Source organism: Bufo bufo, chromosome 4 (genome assembly GCF_905171765.1).
Source record: "Bufo bufo chromosome 4, aBufBuf1.1, whole genome shotgun sequence".
NCBI classification, from domain to species: domain Eukaryota; kingdom Metazoa; phylum Chordata; class Amphibia; order Anura; family Bufonidae; genus Bufo; species Bufo bufo.
In genome coordinates, this window is record NC_053392.1 from 427,171,462 (window position 1) to 427,191,548 (window position 20,087).

Sequence of the window (20,087 nt, forward strand, 5' to 3'; positions counted from 1 at the left end):
TTTCCTCTATTTTTTTTACAAGGAATCGTGGTAATTTACCTTAATAAATGTGTGCATAGTGACTGTTCAGCGCCCTAAGAATATCGTGAACAGGTACTATCAGAACAGATTATGTGCATGACAGTTGTGCTGAATGTGGCTCAGGACATCTCTCAGTGCTGCATGTGGCTCTCAGGGCATAAAAGGATGGGGGCCACAGTTAGATAGTTATTAAAATACAAATGCACTGTATATGATCTGAATTGTATCAATTTTTCAAAATGACTACCTTATATAGCTCTGTCTTTGACATAGCATGAGTATTATTGACAAAATGACATATTGATGCAATTTATCTGTAATACATACATACCGTGGACCTGTATTATGTCAGGTTATCAATATGCTTGTGTGAAACAGGCCTAAGGATAGATTCCCACATGTCAGATTTTTTGCAGAAATTTCTGCAACGGTTCTATTAATCTAAACGGGCTTGTAAAAATCAATGCACATGCTACAGCAACCCCAATCAGTTGTATAGGGCGGATATTTCGGCAATAAACCTACCACATATCAATATATCATAAGGGAGAAAATCGAATATGTACAAGGCTTCACAGCCAGATCTATATTAATGTCCTGAATCCAGTTTACTATTTTGGTAAGATGAGACTGGTAATGCTTTCAGCACCAAATAAAAAACAAACCCTGCTGAAGTCAAATTTTTGGTTTGTGTAGCCCTTTATTAGCAACTAAAATAGAAGGTATTTGTTGTACAACACTGGTAACAACCGACTATACATGAATTGTATTATAGTCTAATACAGGATAAAGGATAATTTATAAACACTTTTTTTTATAAAAAGCTTTTACCCTTTATTTATTTTTTATAATATTGTTTTACAAGTTGCAAAACTATTCTGAAAGCTGAGTACATGTTCACATATCTGCAAACAGTGCAAATTCATGTTATGGTAAAGGCTAACTTATTCCACATAACTAACATTTTATAATCTGCCACCAGTTTTGAATTTTCAGTCTTCAAGTTTACGAACACTTTGACACAAGTTTAATTCTGATACCATAACCAAGATAGCAAAACCTGTATTTAATGGTGTCAAAAAAAAAAAAAAAAAAAAAAAAACAACTACACCTAAAGGAAAAGAAGAAAGGAGATATGAACTTAGTTGAGGTTAGTTGTAACCCACAGAGCAGAGCCATACTGTGCTACTGCTTGGCTATGACCCCGTGGACAGAAAGAAAAAGGTTGTGTCAGCATTGTATTTCCAGGTGGCATCCCTGAGTGTTCAGTGGCTCAATGCACGACAAGTGCTCCAGCAGCATAACTCACTGAACTGTCCTGCCAGCTTCGGCACTGGCTAGATTGAGCATAGTTCAAGAACGAGAAGCTCATATTAACTCCGCTCTTCTGAAGCTCTGTTGCAGCCTTAAAAACATGAAACATTGAGTTAAATATTTCAGAGAAATAAGACTACACTGTTACACGGGCCAATAAAAAGTGCTGACAATGTGCAAGTGGTGCGGCAGATGTTTAAAGAGATTAAAATTTGATCGTTATTACGATCATTTGTTCACCACTCAGTGTGCATATTATCCGCAGATGTTGTCCTGTTTATACAGGGCAACATCTGTCGAACAAAATGATTTTACTTGCCCCATGAAAGATACTATCACCCAAAAATGAGCAACGGATGATCAGCTGCACATTCACACAAGCCAAACATCGGACAGAGCATTCATATGTGCTTGTTCTTGGTAATTGGCCCAATTCTTGAGCCAAGTAAAGGATCATTACTGCCCAATCAAACCATTTGTCACATAAAGATAAGTCCTTGAACATATTGAGGGGGCATATGCCAGTCTTGATCCCTGTGTGCCAGAGTCAGATGCAACTCTTAATAAATTAGTTGCACCTTTGGCAATCCATGCGCCACAAACTAAAGCCTACGCCAGCTAGGGTTGGGCGTAGGCTTCAGCCATAACTTACGCCAGTTTCTGACGCAAGTTATAGTAAATCCGACAGAAAGGAAGCCTAACGTCATCATGTCACTAGTTGAAAGCTCATGCAGGCAGTGCCGTAAACCTAAGGGCACTAACTGTGCAGGCGAGAACAGAGCTGAGCTGCGTGCCCGAGTGAAATTTCAACCACAGTTTTGCCTGGTTACGAGCACATTCACAGTTTATACAGGGAGATATGTTGCCTTTCACATGGGGCAATGACTGGGAAAAAAAACTTTCCTAACTACTTTTGTTTGGCTGATCATTGGCCCACCTAAAAGGCCCTTAGAGGGTTATGCCATCTGAACATTTATGGCACAGCCACAGGATATGCCATAAATGTTCAACAGGTAAATTCTCCACCTTACTTTTGAGGTTTACCTTTGATCTTTATTTTACAGTATGCAGTTTACTTAGCATTATATGAAAACTGCAAGGTAAATAATTTACTTATACTGAATATCATCCTGTCTTAAAGGGAACCTGTCACCGGGATTTTGTGTATAGAACTGAGGACATGGGTTGCTAGTAGGGCTGCAGCTAACTATTATTTGAATAATCGATTAGTTGCCGATTAATTTCTACGATTAATCGGGAAAAACGACAAAATTACAAAACAAAGCGGCTTATATGATTTTACTTGAAAAATTATGTTCAAAGGCCATATTAAAACAAATTGTGGATGGCACTGTTATGGGGAGGATCTGTGGATGGCACTGTTATGGGGAGGATCTGTGGATGGCGCTGTTATGGAAAGGGGATATGTGCGCTGTTATGGAAAGGGGATATGTGCGCTGTTATGGAAAGGGGATATGTGCGCTGTTATGGAAAGGGGATATGTGCGCTGTTATGGAAAGGGGATATGTGCGCTGTTATGGAAAGGGGATATGTGCGCTGTTATGGAAAGGGGATATGTGCGCTGTTATGGAAAGGGGATATGTGCGCTGTTATGGAAAGGGGATATGTGCGATGTTATGGAAAGGGGATATGTGCACTGTTATGGAAAGGGGATATGTGCACTGTTATGGAAAGGGGATATGTGCACTGTTATGGAAAGGGGATATGTGCACTGTTATGGAAAGGGGATATGTGCACTGTTATGGAAAGGGGCATAACAGTGCACAGATCCCTTTGGGCATAACAGTGCACAGATCCCTTTGGGCATAACAGTGCACAGATCCCTTTGGGCATAACAGTGCACAGATCCCTTTCCCCATAACAGTGCACAGATCCCTTTCCCCAAAACAGTGCACAGATCCCTTTCCCCAAAACAGTGCACAGATCCCTTTCCCCAAAACAGTGCACAGATCCCTTTCCCCAAAACAGTGCACAGATCCCTTTCCCCAAAACAGTGCACAGATCCCTTTCCCCAAAACAGTGCACAGATCCCTTTCCCCAAAACAGTGCACAGATCCCTTTCCCCAAAACAGTGCACAGATCCCTTTCCCCAAAACAGTGCACAGATCCCTTTCCCCAAAACAGTGCACAGATCCCTTTCCCCAAAACAGTGCACAGATCCCTTTCCCCAAAACAGTGCACAGATCCCTTTCCCCAAAACAGTGCACAGATCCCTTTCCCCAAAACAGTGCACAGATCCCTTTCCCCAAAACAGTGCACAGATCCCTTTCCCCAAAACAGTGCACAGATCCCTTTCCCCAAAACAGTGCACAGATCCCTTTCCCCAAAACAGTGCACAGATCCCTTTCCCCAAAACAGTGCACAGATCCCTTTCCCCAAAACAGTGCACAGATCCCTTTCCCCAAAACAGTGCACAGATCCCTTTCCCCAAAACAGTGCACAGATCCCTTTCCCCAAAACAGTGCACAGATCCCTTTCCCCAAAACAGTGCACAGATCCCTTTCCCCAAAACAGTGCACAGATCCCTTTCCCCAAAACAGTGCACAGATCCCTTTCCCCAAAACAGTGCACAGATCCCTTTCCCCAAAACAGTGCACAGATCCCTTTCCCCAAAACAGTGCACAGATCCCTTTCCCCAAAACAGTGCACAGATCCCTTTCCCCAAAACAGTGCACAGATCCCTTTCCCCAAAACAGTGCACAGATCCCTTTCCCCAAAACAGTGCACAGATCCCTTTCCCAAAACAGTGCACAGATCCCTTTCCCCAAAACAGTGCACAGATCCCTTTCCCCAAAACAGTGCACAGATCCCTTTCCCCAAAACAGTGCACAGATCCCTTTCCCCAAAACAGTGCACAGATCCCTTTCCCCAAAACAGTGCACAGATCCCTTTCCCCAAAACAGTGCACAGATCCCTTTCCCCAAAACAGTGCACAGATCCCTTTCCCCAAAACAGTGCACAGATCCCTTTCCCCAAAACAGTGCACAGATCCCTTTCCCCAAAACAGTGCACAGATCCCCCCTCCCCATAACAGTGCACAGATCCCCCCTCCCCATAGAAGTGCCATAGACCGATCCCCCTACCCATAACCCATAGACCGATCCCTCTACCCTAGTCTGCTCACAGCAGACTAATCACTCACTGCATCTTAATTTTACCTTACAATCGTGACGCTCCAGTAACAACTCTGCAGGCAGAGCAGAGGGCGACGTAACGTCACTTACTCACGTGACGCACCTGCTCCGCCACCTTTATGAATGAAGGAGGCGGAGCAGGCACGTCACATGAGTAAGTGACGTTACGCCGCCCTCCTCTCTGCCTGCAGAGTTGTTACTGGAGAGTCACGATTGTAAGGTAAAATAAAGATGCAGTGACTTAAGGTAAACCGCCCGCCCGGCGCCCGCCTGCATAGCAACGAATCGGCGATTATTCGATAACTGGATTCGTCGACAACGAATCCAGTTATCGATCATTATCGATTACATCGATTAATCGTTGCAGCCCTAGTTGCTAGATGGCCGCTAGCACATCCGCAATACCCAGTCCCCATAGCTCTGTGTGCTTTCATTGTGTAAAAAAACCTATTTGATACATATGCAAATTAACCTGAGATGTGTCTTGTACGTGAGATAAGTCAGGGACAGGACTCATCTGAGGTTAATTTGCATATCTATCAAATCATTTTTTTTTTACACAATAAAAGCACACAGAGCTATGGGGACTGGGAATTGCAGATGTGCTAGCGGCGATCTAGCAACCCATGTCCTCAGCTCTATACCCAAAATCCCGGTGACAGGTTCCCTTTAAGCTGGCCGTACACATTAGATGGACCCTGGCTGAACCCTCTGACATGTGTAGGTGTCTCCCAACTGTTAAAATGCAACTTGCCTGATCCTTATCTCCCCCTCTCCATCTTCCTACTGCTGAGCAGGCATGGATAAGAGAGTCAGGAGTGCCAGCGCATCACAGTTATCTCATTTGTATAGCTGACCTTCGGCCCCACTTACATAAGCAAATATTCTATCAATGAACTAGCATGAGTCAACAGTGCAGCATGTTGATCAGTGCTTGCTTAGTACATTTAAATGAAGCGGGACACCCGCCGATCAGCTGTTTGAGAAGGTGGCAGTGCTCACAGCTTATCCTAGGCCAGTGACAACATGTTCATTGGTCACGTGTTCTAGGAGCAGCTCAGCCCTATTCAAGTGAACAGGGTTACCGAGTGCAATACCAAACCAGTTGCTATACAATGTACAATGCTGTGCTTGGTAAGCTGGGAGAAGGCCGTGGCGCACACAGGAGCACTGGTGCCTTTTCAAACAGCTAATCGCCGGGGGTCTCGATGACCAATTCTGAGGATAGGTCATCAGTTAGAAAATCCTGGAAAACCCTTTTAATAACCAGTAACATATTTAAAAAAATTTTTTAGACTATAAAGAGTTTTTCTGGGACCCCTGTCGATCAGCTGTTTGAGAAAGAACTGGCACTTGCAATAGCACTTCTTGCAGCTTTCTCTAGGCCATATGACGTCACGTTCATCAGTTACATCGTAGTAAATGGAGCTGAGCTGCAATACCAAGCGCAGCCACTATACAATGTATGGCGCTGTGCTTGATGACTTGAGAGAAGTCTGCGGTGCTAACGCTGGCACCAATGCCTTCTCAAACAGCTGATCTGTAGGGGTCCCTGGTGTCAGATTACCAATAATATAGTCATGACCTATCCAGAGGTTAGGTCATCAGTATAAAAGTCTCAGAAAAAACCCTTTAGGTAATTTTAAACATCAAAGGCATAACTTTAGATTAAGATTTGCCAGTGTGTAATAGGTATTATAATAAAATATTGAATAGCGTGCAGGGGCTCACACCAAAGGCGAAATGGATAATGGGGGTTCACTTTCTTACAGAGTCACCCAGTCTCAGTATATTTAAAAATGGAATAAGAAGCAAAATAGGCGTGCACTCCTTCTAGTACTGAATGTAGGACAACATATTTATTTGATAACATAAAATAAAATATCTGAAAAACAATAAAAATCCCCCCCAAAAAAGGTAAAAAATGTAAAATATATACAAAATAAATCAATTAAACTGCATAATTCACAAAATCATGCAGGAAGGTATTCTGTGCATACAATAGCAATATTCTCCCGATATATTTTGCTGCAATGGGGTCGTATTCACAAACACAGTGTGTCTTTATTTCTATTTTTGAAAGTCCATATCCTTAGAGTGGATATAGTAAATATGGTAACTTTATCCCATATGTATACTAGGCATGTGTGGTATATTTATAGAGAATTCATATTTTCAGTGGTATATTTATGTATGATTCATAATAACATACCGCTAGTATGTTTGAACATTAGAGAGTTCATTAGTATTCCATGATATAGATCTATCAAAGTACTAATCTCATGCTGCAAGTACAGTTGCAAGAAAAAGTATGTGAACCCTTTAGAATGATATGGATTTCTGCACGAATTGGTCATAAAATGTGATCTGATCTTCATCTAAGTCACAACAATAGACAATCACAGGCTGCTTAAACTAATAAACACACAAAGAATTAAATGTTACCATGTTTTTATTGAACACACCATGTAAACATTCACAGGGCAGGTGGAAAAAGTATGTGAACCCTTGGATTTAATAACTGGTTGAGCCTCCTTTGGCAGCAATAACTTCAACCAAACATTTCCTGTAGCTGCAGATCAGACGTGCACAACCGTCAGAAGTAATTCTTGACCTTTCCTCTTTACAGAACGGTTTCAGTTCAGCAATATTCTTGGGATGTCTGGTGTGAGTCACTTTCTTGAGGTCATGACACAGCATCTCAATCGGGTTGAGGTCAGGACTCTGACTGGGCCACTCCACAAGGCGTATTTTCTTCTGTTTAAGCCATTCTGTTGTTGATTTACTTCTATGCTTTGGGTCATTGTCCTGTTGCAACACCCATCTTCTGTTGAGCTTCAGCTGGTGGACAGATGGCCTTAAAGGGGTATTCTCATCTTCCCTTTTCATACTTACCTTCCTTGAGCGAAAACGTTCACTTCCTGGATTCCTCTCCTGGCCGTCCTGCGCTTGCGCAGAAGACTGAAGATTTTCTCCCGACCGGGCAATGTCCTGAGCGCAAACGCCGCCGCGCATGCGCCATGGTGACTTATTCCTGGCCTGTATAGTACAGAGCCAGAGTGCGCGGCTCTGTACTATACTGGCCAGGAAGAAGTCATCATGGCGCATGCGCGGCGGCGTTTGTGTTCAGGACATTGCGCGGCCCGGCCGGGGGAGAATCTTCAGTCTTCTGCGCAGGCGCGGCTTGGCGGGATTCGACAGGAGAGGTGGCCGTAACCAGGGGAGACCAAAGACAACATCAGGTAAGAGGGGACTTATTTTCTAAAAAAGGGTGGGAATTGGGTAATAAAATGTATTTAGAAAAATGATCCCTGTCAAATCATTAACAGATTTAACAGTGATCATTAAGATGAGAATACCCCTTTAAGTTCTCCTGCAAAATGTCTTGATAAACTTGGGGATTAATTTTTCCTTCGATGATAACAATCCGTCCAGGCCCTGACGCAGCAAAGCAGCCCCAAACCATGATGCCCACACAACCATACTTCACAGTTGGGATGAGGTTTTGATGTTGGTGTGCTGTGCCTCTTTCTCCACAAATAGTGTTGTGTGTTTCTTCCAAACAACTCAATTTTGGTTTCTTCTGTCCACAGAATATTTTGCCAGTACTGCTGTGGAACATCCAGGTGCTCTTGTGCAAACTGTAAACGTGCAGCAATGTTTTTTTTTGGACAGCAGTGGCTTCCTTTGTGGTATTCTCCCATGAAATCCATTCTTGTTCAGTGTATTACGTATCGTAGATTCGCTAACAAGGATGTTAGCATATGCCAGAGACTTTTGTAAGTTTTTAACTGACACTCTAAGGGCTCTTTCACACTTGCGTTATTGTCTTCCGGCATAGAGTTCCGTCGTCGGGACTCTATGCCGGAAGAATACTGATCAGGATTATCCTAATGCATTCTGAATGGAGAGTAATCCGTTCAGGATGCATCAGGATGTCTTCAGTTCCGGTACGGAACGTTTTTTGGCCGGAGAAAATACCGCAGCATGCTGCGCTTTTTGCTCCGGCCAAAAATCCTGAAGACTTGCCGCAAGGCCGGATCCGGGATCAATGCCCATTGAAAGGCATTGATCCGGATCCGGCCTTAAGCTAAACGTCGTTTCGGCGCATTGCCGGACCCGACGTTTAGCTTTTTCTGAATAGTTACCATGGCTACCGGGACGCTAAAGTCCTGACAGCCATGGTAAGTGTAGTGGGGAGTGGGGGAGCAGTGTACTTACCGTCCGTGCGGCTCCCCGGGCGCTCCAGAGTGACGTCAGGGCGCCCCAAGCTCATGGATCATGTGATCACGTCATCCATGCGCATGGGGCGCTCTGACGTCATTCTGGAGCGCCCGGGGAGCCGCACGGACTGTAAGTATACCGCTCCCCCGCTCCCCACTACTACTATGGCAACCAGGACTTTAATAGCGTCCTGGGTGCCATAGTAACACTGAACGCATTTGGAAGACGGTTCCGTCTTCAAATGCTTTCAGTACACTTGCGTTGTTACGGATCCGGCAGGCACCTCCGGCAACGGAAGTGCATGCCGGATCCCAACAACGCAAGTGTGAAAGAGGCCTTAGATTCTTCTTCACCTCATTGAGCAGTCTGCGCTGTGCTCTTGCAGTCATCTTTACAGGACGGCCACTCCTAGGGAGAGTAGCAGCAGTGCTGAACTTTCTCCATTTATAGACAATTTGTCTTACCGTGGACTGATGAACAGCAAGGCTTTTGGAGATAATTTTATAACTCTTTCCAGCTTTATGCAAGTCAACAATTCTTAATCGTAGGTCTTCTGAGAGCTCTTTTGTGCGAGGCATCATTCACAACAGGCAATGCTTCTTGTGAAAACCAAACCCAGAACTGGTGAGTGTTTTTTTTATAGGGCAGGGCAGCTGTAACCAACACCTCATTGATTGGACTCCAGTTGGCTGACACCTCACTCCAATTAGCTCTTGGAGATGTCATTAGTCAAGGGGTTCACATACTTTTTCCACCTTCACTGTGAATGTTTACATAGTGTGTTCAATAAAAACATGGTAACATTTAATTCTTTGTGTGTTATTAGTTTAAGCAGACTGTGATTGTCTTTTGTTGTGACTTAGATGAAGATCAGATCACATTTTATGACCAATTTATGCAGAAATCCATATCATTCTAAAGGGTTCACGTACTTTTTCTTGCAACTGTATATATAAGCGCAGTACTCTATATCATGGAGTACTAATGAACTCTCTAATGTTCAAACATACTAGCGGTATGTAATTATAAATAATACATAAATATACCACTTATGAAAATATTAATTATCTATAAATATACCATGCATGCCTAGTATACAGAGCCTTGCAAAAGTATTCACCCCCTTGACTTTTTTCGTATTTTGTTACAGCCTTAAGTTCAATGTTTTGTTAATCTGAATTTTATGTGATGGATCAGAATACAATAGTCTAAGTTGGTGAAGTGAAATGAGAAAAATATATATAAATAAAACTATTGTTTAGAAATAGAAAATGGAGAATTGGCATGTGCGTATGTATTTAACCCCTTTGTTAGGAAGCCCAAAAAAAGCTCTGGTGCAACCAATTATCTTCAGAAATTACATGATGATTAGTGAAATGATGTACACCTGTGTGCAATCTAAGTGTCACATGATCTGTCATTACATATACACACCTTTTTTGAAAGGCCCCAAAGGCTGCAACACCTAAGCAAGAGGCATCACTAACCAAACACTGCCATGAAGACCAAGGAACTCTCCAAACAAGTAAGGCACAATGTTGCTGAGAAGTACAAGTCAGGGTTAGGTTATAAAAAAAATATCCAAATCTTTGATGATCCCCTGGAGCACCATCAAATCTATCATAACCAAATGGAAAGAACATGGCACAACAGCAAACCTGCCAAAAGACGGCCGCCCACCAAAACTCACGGACCGCACAAGGAGGGCATTAATCAGAGAGGCAGCACAGAGACCTAGGTAACCCTGGAGGAGCTGCAGAGTTCCACAGCAGAGACTGGAGTATCTGTACATAGGACGACAATAATCCGTACATTCCATAGAGTTGGGCTTTATGGCAGAGTGGCCAGAAGAAAGCAATTACCTTCAGCAAAAAACAAAAAGGCACATTGTGAGTTTGCGAAAAGGCATGTGGGAGACTCCTAAAAAGTATGGAGGAAGGTGCTCTGGTCTGATGAGACTAAAATTGAACTTTTCGGCCATCAAAGAAAAAGCTAAGTCTGACGCAAACCCAACACAACACATCACCCAAAGAACACCATCCCCACAGTGAAACATGGTGGTGACAGCATCATGCTGTGGGGATGTTTTTCAACAGCCGAGACTGGGAAACTGGTCAGAGTTGAGGGAAAGATGGATGGTGCTAAATATAGGGATATTATTGAGCAAAACCTGTACCACTCTGTGCGTGATTTGAGGCTAGCACGGAGGTTCACCTTCTAGCAGGACAAGGACCCCAAACACACTGCTAAAGCAACACTTCAGTGGTTTAATGGGAAACATGTAAATGTGTTGGAATAGCCTAGTCAAAGCCCAGATCTCAATCCAATAGTCTGTGGTCAGACTTGAAGATTGCTGTTCACAAGTGTAAACCGTCCAACTTGAAGGAGCTGGAGCAGTTTTGCAAGGAGGAATGGCCAAAAATCCCAGTGGTAAGATCAAGCAAGCTCATAGAGACTTATCCAAAGCGACTTGGAGCTGTGATTGCCGCAAAAGGTGGCTCTACAAAGTATTGACTTTAGGGGAGTGAATAGTTATGCACATTGACTTTTTCAGTTATTTTGTCCTATTTGTTGTTTGCTTCACAATATAAAAAAAAATAAAAATCTTCAAAAGTTGTTGGCATGTTCTGTAAATTAAACGATGTAAATCCTCAAACAATCCATGTTAATTCCAAATTGTGAGGCAACAAAATACTAAAAAAGTCAAGAGGGTGAATACTTTTGCAAGGCACTGTATATATAGGATAAAGTTACCATATTTATTATATCAACTCTAAGGAAATGGACTTTCAAAAATAGACATTAAAGACCCACTGCGTTTGTGAATACGACCCCATTGCAGCAAAATATATCGGGACAATACTGTATGCGCAGAATACCTTCCTAAATCATTTTATTTTTTACCAGAAACTACATTTAACTAATAGGAATTGGAGTATAAATTATGTAGTTTAATTAATTTTTTTTTAATGTATTTTAACATTTTTGACCTTTTTGGATTTTTGTTTTTTTATATATTTTATTTTAGGTTATCAATTAAATATGTTGTCCTACATTCAGTACTAGAAGGAGGAGTGCACGCCTATTTTGCTTCTTTTTCCATTATAATAAAATACATAACACACAGTACAGGATTAAATCTAATGGAAGCGTCTCAGAAAGTGGTAGACTTTTGCCTCATTCCAAAAAGATGTTATGTATCTGTAGTTAGACATTTCTAATATTACAAAACATTGGACAGGCGACACTCACGTTTAATAAAACCCCAATGGGGTGTCTTCCACATATAGTATTATGATACTTTTTCAAGTAATTACTAAATGGCACAGGATCTAGTTCTTCTATAATACTCATACCCTGAAATAAAAGAAAAAAACATTAAATTCTAAGTATACCAATATAAAGATAAAAGAAAGACAGGAGGCAGCGCCTCATGTGTGGTGTTGTACAGTAAATTGATAAGAGATATGTAGAAACTCTTACCAGATTGTGTTGTGAAAAGTCACAACACCATTAGAAGCTTGTGCCGATTTGCCCGATCGGCATGCGGGGTGCCTGCACTGCTGCCTAGGTTCCAGCCCGTGCTTGTGATAGCATTCGTCGGGTAGAGGTATCCGTGCAGAAGGAAAAAATAACTGAACCTTTTCGATGGCGCTGTCAGCAGGAATCCGATAACAGGTAGGTATTGATAAACACAATACTTTTTATTTTCAGTCTACGCGTCATGCTGTATATTGTCCTGATGAAGGGGGCTCTCCGCCCCTGAAACGCGTAGACTGAAAATAAAAAGTATTGTGTTTATCAATACCTACCTGTTATCGGATTCCTGATGACAGCGCCATCGAAAAGGTTCAGTTATTTTTTCCTTCTGCAAGTATACCAATATAGCATTGTAGAATTTTCCTTGCAGAGTCTGAAGTGAGTATAGGGGATATCCATAAGAGAACAGAGCCCACACATAAAGAGAGTCTATTTACATTCATTGCAACATGGGCACACCACAACACAATCAATGGAGCTGTGGTGGAGGAACAGAAATGTATTAAAAGGGTTGTGCCAAGTATAAGTATTATGCAAAGGATAGGGGACATCTAACTGATTGGTAGGAGTCGAAACACTGGGATCCCCACTGATCCTGAGAAGGGGGAACCCTTGTTCCCGTCCTGATGGAACAGCAGGCCAAGCTTGTGCCCTGCTGCATTATTCATTCTATATGGGACTGCTCAAAATCGTTGAGTGCTGTACTTGGCCATCTCCAGCAGTCCCATAGAGGATGAATGGTCTGCTGTTCTATCACAACGGTAACAAGGTATCCCCGTTCTCGGGATTGGTGGGGGTTGCATTAGGAGGACCCCTCCGATAAGTTAGTTATACCCCATTTTATACTTGGCACAATTCCTTTAAACCGTTTCTCTGGATGAGTAGAGATACATAGCTTCCTCTTTGTCCTCTATACACTGCAGAGTTTCAGATATTCTGACCGATTTTTGTAAACACTAAAAATTAAGAGAACATACATTCAAACACATTTGCTACAGCAATGAAAATTTTTGCACATGGAGAAGTTTATGTATTAGAAAAATAGCGCTAAAGTGGCCCATTGTGAGCCTTAGCAACGCTCCTCTGTCTTCTGTTTAGTCAGTGTTAGCAAGTCTCCACTCTTATGTAAACAGAAGACAGAGACTTGCTAAGGCTCACAATGGGCCACTTTAGCGCTACTTTTCTAATAGTAATGTACAATTTCAGTAATTAAAGTATATTAGAAAAATGCTCAGCATCACTGCTCCTGCACATTACCAAAATAAAAAGAATGACAGTTACACTAAGCACCAATTCAGTCAAAAAGTGATTTTGAGGGGTTTACATATGGACAAATGGCAGGGCTCAAAAAGGAAGGAGCGCCATATAGATTTTGGAAGGCAGATTTTGCTTGCCTTGTGCTCCTCAAGTAATTAATTAAAGGGGTTCTGCAGTTGGTTTAAACTGATGATCTATCCTCTGGATAGATCATCAGCATCTGATCGGCGGGGTCCGACACCCGGGACCCCCGCCGATCAGCTGTTTGAAAAGGCAGAGGCGCTCCAGGAGCGCCACAGCCTTTTCACTGTTTACCGCAGGCCCAGTGATGTCACGACTAGTATCAACTGGCCTGGGTGCGGCTAAGCTCCATTCAAGTGAACAGAGCTTACCTGCGCCCAAACCAGTTGATACTAGTCGTGACGTCACTGGGTGATGCGGTAAACAGTTAGAGCGCCGCTGCCTTCTCAAACAGCTGATCGGCAGGGGTCGGACCCACCCCGATCAGATGCTGATGATCTATCCAGAGGATAGATCAACAGTTTAAACAAACTGCAGAACCCCTTTAAGGAGTGTACTGAGCACTTTGATACCATAGCCTCCACAACAGCAATGCTGGGAGGCTGGACCATCCTCCTAGCAGTGCCATTGCGGAGGCGTTAGGGAAAGCCCAACTTTTGGCTTTTGCAGAGCAGATTTTCATGGATTGGTTTATTGGTGACATGTTGCTATTGAACAGCTTCTGAGGTATCAGTATAGCCATTTCCTGAGAACCATACGTTTATTTTTCTCTAGATGTAGCTGTATGAGGGCTTATTTTTTTGCAGAATAAGTTGCCAATATCATTGGTTCTATTTTGGGGTACTTACCATTTTTTGATCACTTTTTTTTTTTTGCTTTTTGGTAAACAGGATAAAGAATAGACAGCAATTTTGCAATTGCTTTTTAGGCTTTATTATTGCCATGTACAATGTATGAGAAAAATGACACCCTATCTTTTTCTGCTGGTCACTTTTACACAAAGCATTTTTGTAAAAATAAAATGTTTTTACTTCACCATTTTCTGAAAGCGTATTTTAAAAATGTTTTGGCAATGGTCTTGTGTGAGGGCTTGGTTTTTGAATGATGAGGTGACTGGTATCATTTTAGGGTACATTATGACTTTTTGATCGCTGTATATAACGCTTTTTGTGAGGCAAGGTGACTAAAAAATGGTTGTTCTGGTACAGTTTTCTTTTTTCTACTGCGTTCACCTAATGGGGTTGAGCATGTGAAATTTTACAAGAGCAGGTCGTTACCAAAACAGTGATAGCTAATATGCTTACTTTTTTCTTTACCTTTGTTACGTTTTACAGAATAACATCATTTTTGAAAAGAAAAAAAATCGTTTGTGTTGCCATTTTCTACCATATTTTTATTTTTTTTGCTGATTTCATTGGTACCATTTTGGTGTACTTTTTGATTGCATTTATTAAATTTTTTTACTTGAAAGTTTGATTTTTATAAAAACTATTTTATTTTACTTTTTAGTTTTGTCCCACGATGGGACTTCCACTTTTCAGGGTCTGATACAATACATGCTGTATTGTACTGCATTAAACTGTAAGAATTACATTGACAATTCGCCTATGCGACCCAGCCTTTGGGGCTGGACCTTTCTAGACTTCCGTATCTGGCAAGTCCAGGGGCCGGTGTGAAGCCTGGGGCTGTCTTAAAAGCCATTGAAATCCCCCCCTTCCCAGCTGAAGAGGTCAGAGAGGGAGCCTCCTCCCTCTGCAAACCCATAACATGCTGCGGTCTGCACTGACCATGGCATCTAATCTACTGGACTGGTGTTTTCACCGATGCTGGTGAATACAGCCGGGTCCCTGCTGCTGATCAAGTGAGCGTAGCTTCTCCTCCCGTCCAATCAGTGCGCCATAGATGTACATGTCTAGCCATTCGTGCGATGTGACTGTCATCCCTGATAGAACCATTCGGGCTCATGTTGGCAATGAGGCCACTTACTGGCCAACCGCAGTCACAGGAGTGTATGTGGAACATCATCACTTCTGGTCCGGTGGGGACAGGAGCCATGAGCGAAAAGATGCTTCAGAACTGTACCGATGCATTAAAAAGCGCTGGAGGTATACCTTCTTCTCTTGAAGTCATACCTTTTCTAATACACCAATCTTTAGTAAAAGTCTGTGGGAGTTAGGCTACTTTCACACGTGTGTTAGGTGCGGATCCGTCTGGTATCTGCACAGACGGATCCGCACCTATAATGCAAACGCTTAGATCCGTTCAGAACGGATCCGTTTGCATTACCATGAACAAAAAAAAAAAAAACAAAAAAAAAATAATTTTTTTTTGTTCATGATAATGCAAACGGATCCGTTTTGACTTTACATTGAAAGTCAATGGGGGACGGATCCGTTTGAAAATTGAGCCATACTGTGTCAACTTCAAACGGATCCGTCCCCATTGACTTACATTGTAAGTCTGGACGGATCCGTTTGCCTCCGCACGGCCAGGCGGACACCCGAACGCTGCAAGCTGCGTTCAGGTGTCCGCCTGCTGAGCGGAGGGGAGGACAAACGGTGCCAGACTGATGCATTCTGAGCGGATCCGCATCCACTCAGAATGCATTAGGGCTGGACGGATCCGTTCGGGGCCGCTTGTGAGAGCCTTCAAACGGAACTCACAAGCGGAGCCCCGAACGCTAGTGTGAAAGTAGCCTTAGATGCAACAAATCTAATAACAGGTGAATGCCTTGTACTGTCCATGCGCAAACTGAAATCTTTGCTAGCTATGAGCTGCCACAGATTTTAATTATAAATGATGGCAGTTTAATGGTGTAAATTACGTTACATGTCTGGCACCGTATTATCTCTTACCATTTTGTCTAAGTTTTCAATTGACCTATAGATTTCTCCTTGAGATTCATCATAATATGTATAACGAAAACGTTGACCTGGAAAAGTAAGTTAAGTTTATTAGATGCATGTTAATAGAAGAAAATCAAGTGGATGGACTAAACTCAGATATCTAACCTATGGAAAAAATAGAAAAGAAAACAAGGCAAAACCATGCACTGAGTTGTTATGTATGATTATGCTCCAAACATAAAAATATTTGTCAAATATTACTTTAGCAATTACCTGCTCCACACGGTTCAGTTCCACTCCCATATGTATCCCAAAACACAGCTCTTTCTCCTGTGACACGGCTCCGGTCCTCCTCCCGCTGGGTATTATACAATGCTATATACAGCAGGACACAGTGGAGGACTGTGGCTGGCTGCAGTGGTCACGTGCAGTCAGTATACCTCCATGTCACTGCTGCAGCATTGTATAAAACCAGCGGGAGGATGGTGCAGAAGAAAGGCATTTTCTGGCACTGAGCCTCTTTTTATGATAACCCAGAAAACCCCTTTAAATGATTAAATTACAAGCTTTTCCCACAAAGCCATATATCAATTGGCTTAGCTAATTTTGCTCTATAAAACATTCTGCCTGCAGATTGCACTGTATTGTCATGGTGATGGATTCTCTTTTCAAACGGATACTTCCATTAGGAAGGGGTAAATATATATTTTTTAAATTTTCGCAGTACTATGCCATTAAATACTAAATGTATTGTCCTTCTCTAGCAGTAAATCACAAAGAGATTCCTCAGTAGTAAGGAGGAATTCTCAGTTTATGACACTGCTGTGCAGGAGAAGAGGTCATCTCATGGTGGAGGATTAGAATGACAGCTCTGCCATACTTGACAGGCCTAGAGAAAGACATGGAGGAGGCAGACAAGGACTGAACATGAACATACCTTCCAAGCCTCCAATTTATAATGACAATACTCATCAAATAATTGTGTATGTCAGGCTACTGGCTCATCTGAAAACAAATACACTAGAGGAGCTAAGGAGTTGAGCCGTGTCTTGTGAAGCCCTGCCAGATGTTTTTTGGCTCAGCTCATTTAAGGATAAAGTTGCAGTACAGATATGCTGAACTTGTGCCACTGGATATTAATAACGTAAATGATGGCAGAAGATGAAGAAATCCCTCGCATTTTATTAATAAAAAAAACTTGCAGTGAGCTTTGGGGTCAGACTGACACAATATATAACCCCAAAATTGTAAAGCAGAGATGTGAAACGCGTGGCCCCCCAGATGCTGCTGTCTACAGCTATCAGGGCATGCTGGAAGTTCTGCCACATGCTGGAGGGGCACGAGTTTGACACCCCTACTGTAAACAGTCTATACAGGGCTACAGACAGAGGAGTCAAATCATACAAAATGAGTTGTGCTGTCACAGCCCAATTTTGTCGGAACCACAGAAATTGTTGCTTTGTATTTCTGTATTCTGAGATATTTTTTATGTTGATGTAACTGTATGAGGAGGACTTTCATGTGACAAAGTGCATTTTTCAACGGCACAATTTTAACATATTTAACCCTAACTACCTTCTGCCTATCGGGTTATCCCAGCTGTCAAGGCAAGAGAAGGGTTGTGTATTGCAGAAATACTCCAGCCACAACTCCTTGTCCTTAAATATGCTGATGCAGATCCCCTTTAAAAAGGCGCTGTCGAAATCTGGATACAAATATCACCATCTTTCTGAGTCTGTGGATGCGAGAGGACACAATTCACAATTGTACTTTGGCTTTTTGCAGATGCCGGATATTTAGCTCTAAAAACAGGATGCCCTAATAGGACATATGGACAGTGGTGGTGTTCATAAAACAACTATTTTAAAGGGATTGTCCAGGATTTTGATATTTCAATATCAGGTCTTTTTTTGTAGTAAACCCAGCCCTGGAGCTACAAGGTAACAGCCGATGGTGGGAGTGCTGAGCTACTGATTATGGAACAATTAGATGCTAAACCAAACTGGCATGACATCTGAGGACAACACAAAACCTTACATAGGTAATCCCCAGCATTTACAGTATAATGCACAATAGCACTGGCCAGTGGGATAGTGACAAGTGTGCAGTAGTGGAAGGGACACCAAAAGTGTCAAAAAGTCTGTCACTGTGCGCCAAGAGGAGCCACGGCATGCGGCAGATTACTGCCATATAAAGAAGCTGCCAGCTAAAGATGCCGCGCTCCCATGTGGTGCAGGGAGCGGCACTGCTACAGCAGAAAAGATGCCGTGCCAGTGAAGTAACAGCCATTCTACATGGGGTCAGACTCTAGTACTGGTAGGAATGGAATCTGGTGAATGGGAAGTCTGTAGCACAATGGTTACACAGTGGTTTACTATTCTCTTACCCAGATATGTCACAGTCACGGAGAGCTGACCTTGCACTAAAATGTTACTTTGAGCTCAAGCAGAGTAGATCACAATGGGCAAAGTTAACCCCCTCAATCCCTATCACCCAGAGTCACACTGCTTGTAAATGTGAATCCATGTGAAAACTATTTATTCCAAATGCTTTGTTAAAGGGGTTTTCTGACCATTTTATACCAAAGACCTAGTCTCTGACACACAGGACCCCCGCAGATCAGTCTTCTCGCAGTTTACCCTAGGACAGTGACGTCACGTTCAACAGTCTTGAGTGAATGGGGCAGAGGGCCATGCCAAGCACAGTCCAATCAGATACGGATGACCTATCCTGAGGATAGGTCATCAGTATAAAACAGTCGGAAAACCCCTTTAACTTATAGAACAAAAGACAAGTGCATCCAATTTCTCATTATGCACATATGAAAGAAATTAAATACATGTATCAATATCCATCTAGGGATTTATGTATTAATGTCATAAAATAGAAATAACTACTTTAAACAGGTTTTCCAGACCCTTAAAGGGCTTCTGTCACCCCACTAAAGTGTTTTTTTTTTTTTTGGGGCTAGTTAAATTAGTTATATAGCGATATATATGAAAATATAATTGTGTTCCTTACTTTGATCCAGCAGTTTATTCAAAAAACGAAGTTTTATCATATGCAAATTCGGTCTCTACCAGCAAGTAGGGCGGCTACTTGCTGGTAGCTGCTGCAGAAATCCGCCCCCTCCTCTTGTTGATTGACAGGGCCAGCCGTGATCTCCTCCTCCGGCCAGCCCTGTCGGCGTTTCAAAAATCGCGCGCCTGTGTTGAATCGGCGCAGGCGCTCTGAGATGAGGAGGCTCTTCTCCTCAGAACTCCCTCAGTGCGCCTGCGCCGATGACGCCTTCTATTTCGGTGATGTCATCGGCGCAGGCGCACTGAGGGAGTTCTGAGGAGACGAGCCTCCTCATCTCAGAGCGCCTGCGCCGATTCAACACAGGCGCGCAATTTTTGAAACAACGACAGGGCTGGCCGGAGGAGGAGATCCCGGCTGGCCCTGTCAATCAACAAGAGGAGGGGGCGGATTTCTGCAGCAGCTACCAGCAAGTAGCCGCCCTACTTGCTGGTAGAGACCGAATTTGCATATGATAAAACTTCGTTTCTTGAATAAACTGCTGGATCAAAGTAAGGAACACAATTATATTTTCATATATCACTATATAACTAATTTAACTAGCCCCCAAAAAAAAAAATCACTTTAGTGGGGTGACAGAAGCCCTTTAAAAGGAGTCTGTCAGCAGTTTTGACCATGCTAAGAAATTGAC

General features: G+C 42.6%; 1 protein-coding gene across 2 annotated transcripts in view; it reads right to left on the bottom strand.

The window, feature by feature from the left end:
- Positions 1–701: 701 nt before the first annotated feature.
- The window catches only part of MEMO1 (mediator of cell motility 1), an 87,693-nt gene continuing 68,307 nt past the window's right edge, over positions 702–20,087 (bottom strand). The window contains exons 7-9 of one of the 2 annotated variants that reach the window (XM_040429329.1): positions 16,388–16,464; positions 11,967–12,071; positions 702–1,426 (exon numbers count right to left, since the gene is read on the bottom strand). In XM_040429329.1, the coding sequence (XP_040285263.1) occupies positions 1,295–1,426; positions 11,967–12,071; positions 16,388–16,464 (314 nt within the window). In that variant the 3' untranslated portion in view covers positions 702–1,294. The remainder of the gene's footprint in view (positions 1,427–11,966; positions 12,072–16,387; positions 16,465–20,087) is intronic. The other variant, XM_040429330.1, reaches the window with a different exon arrangement.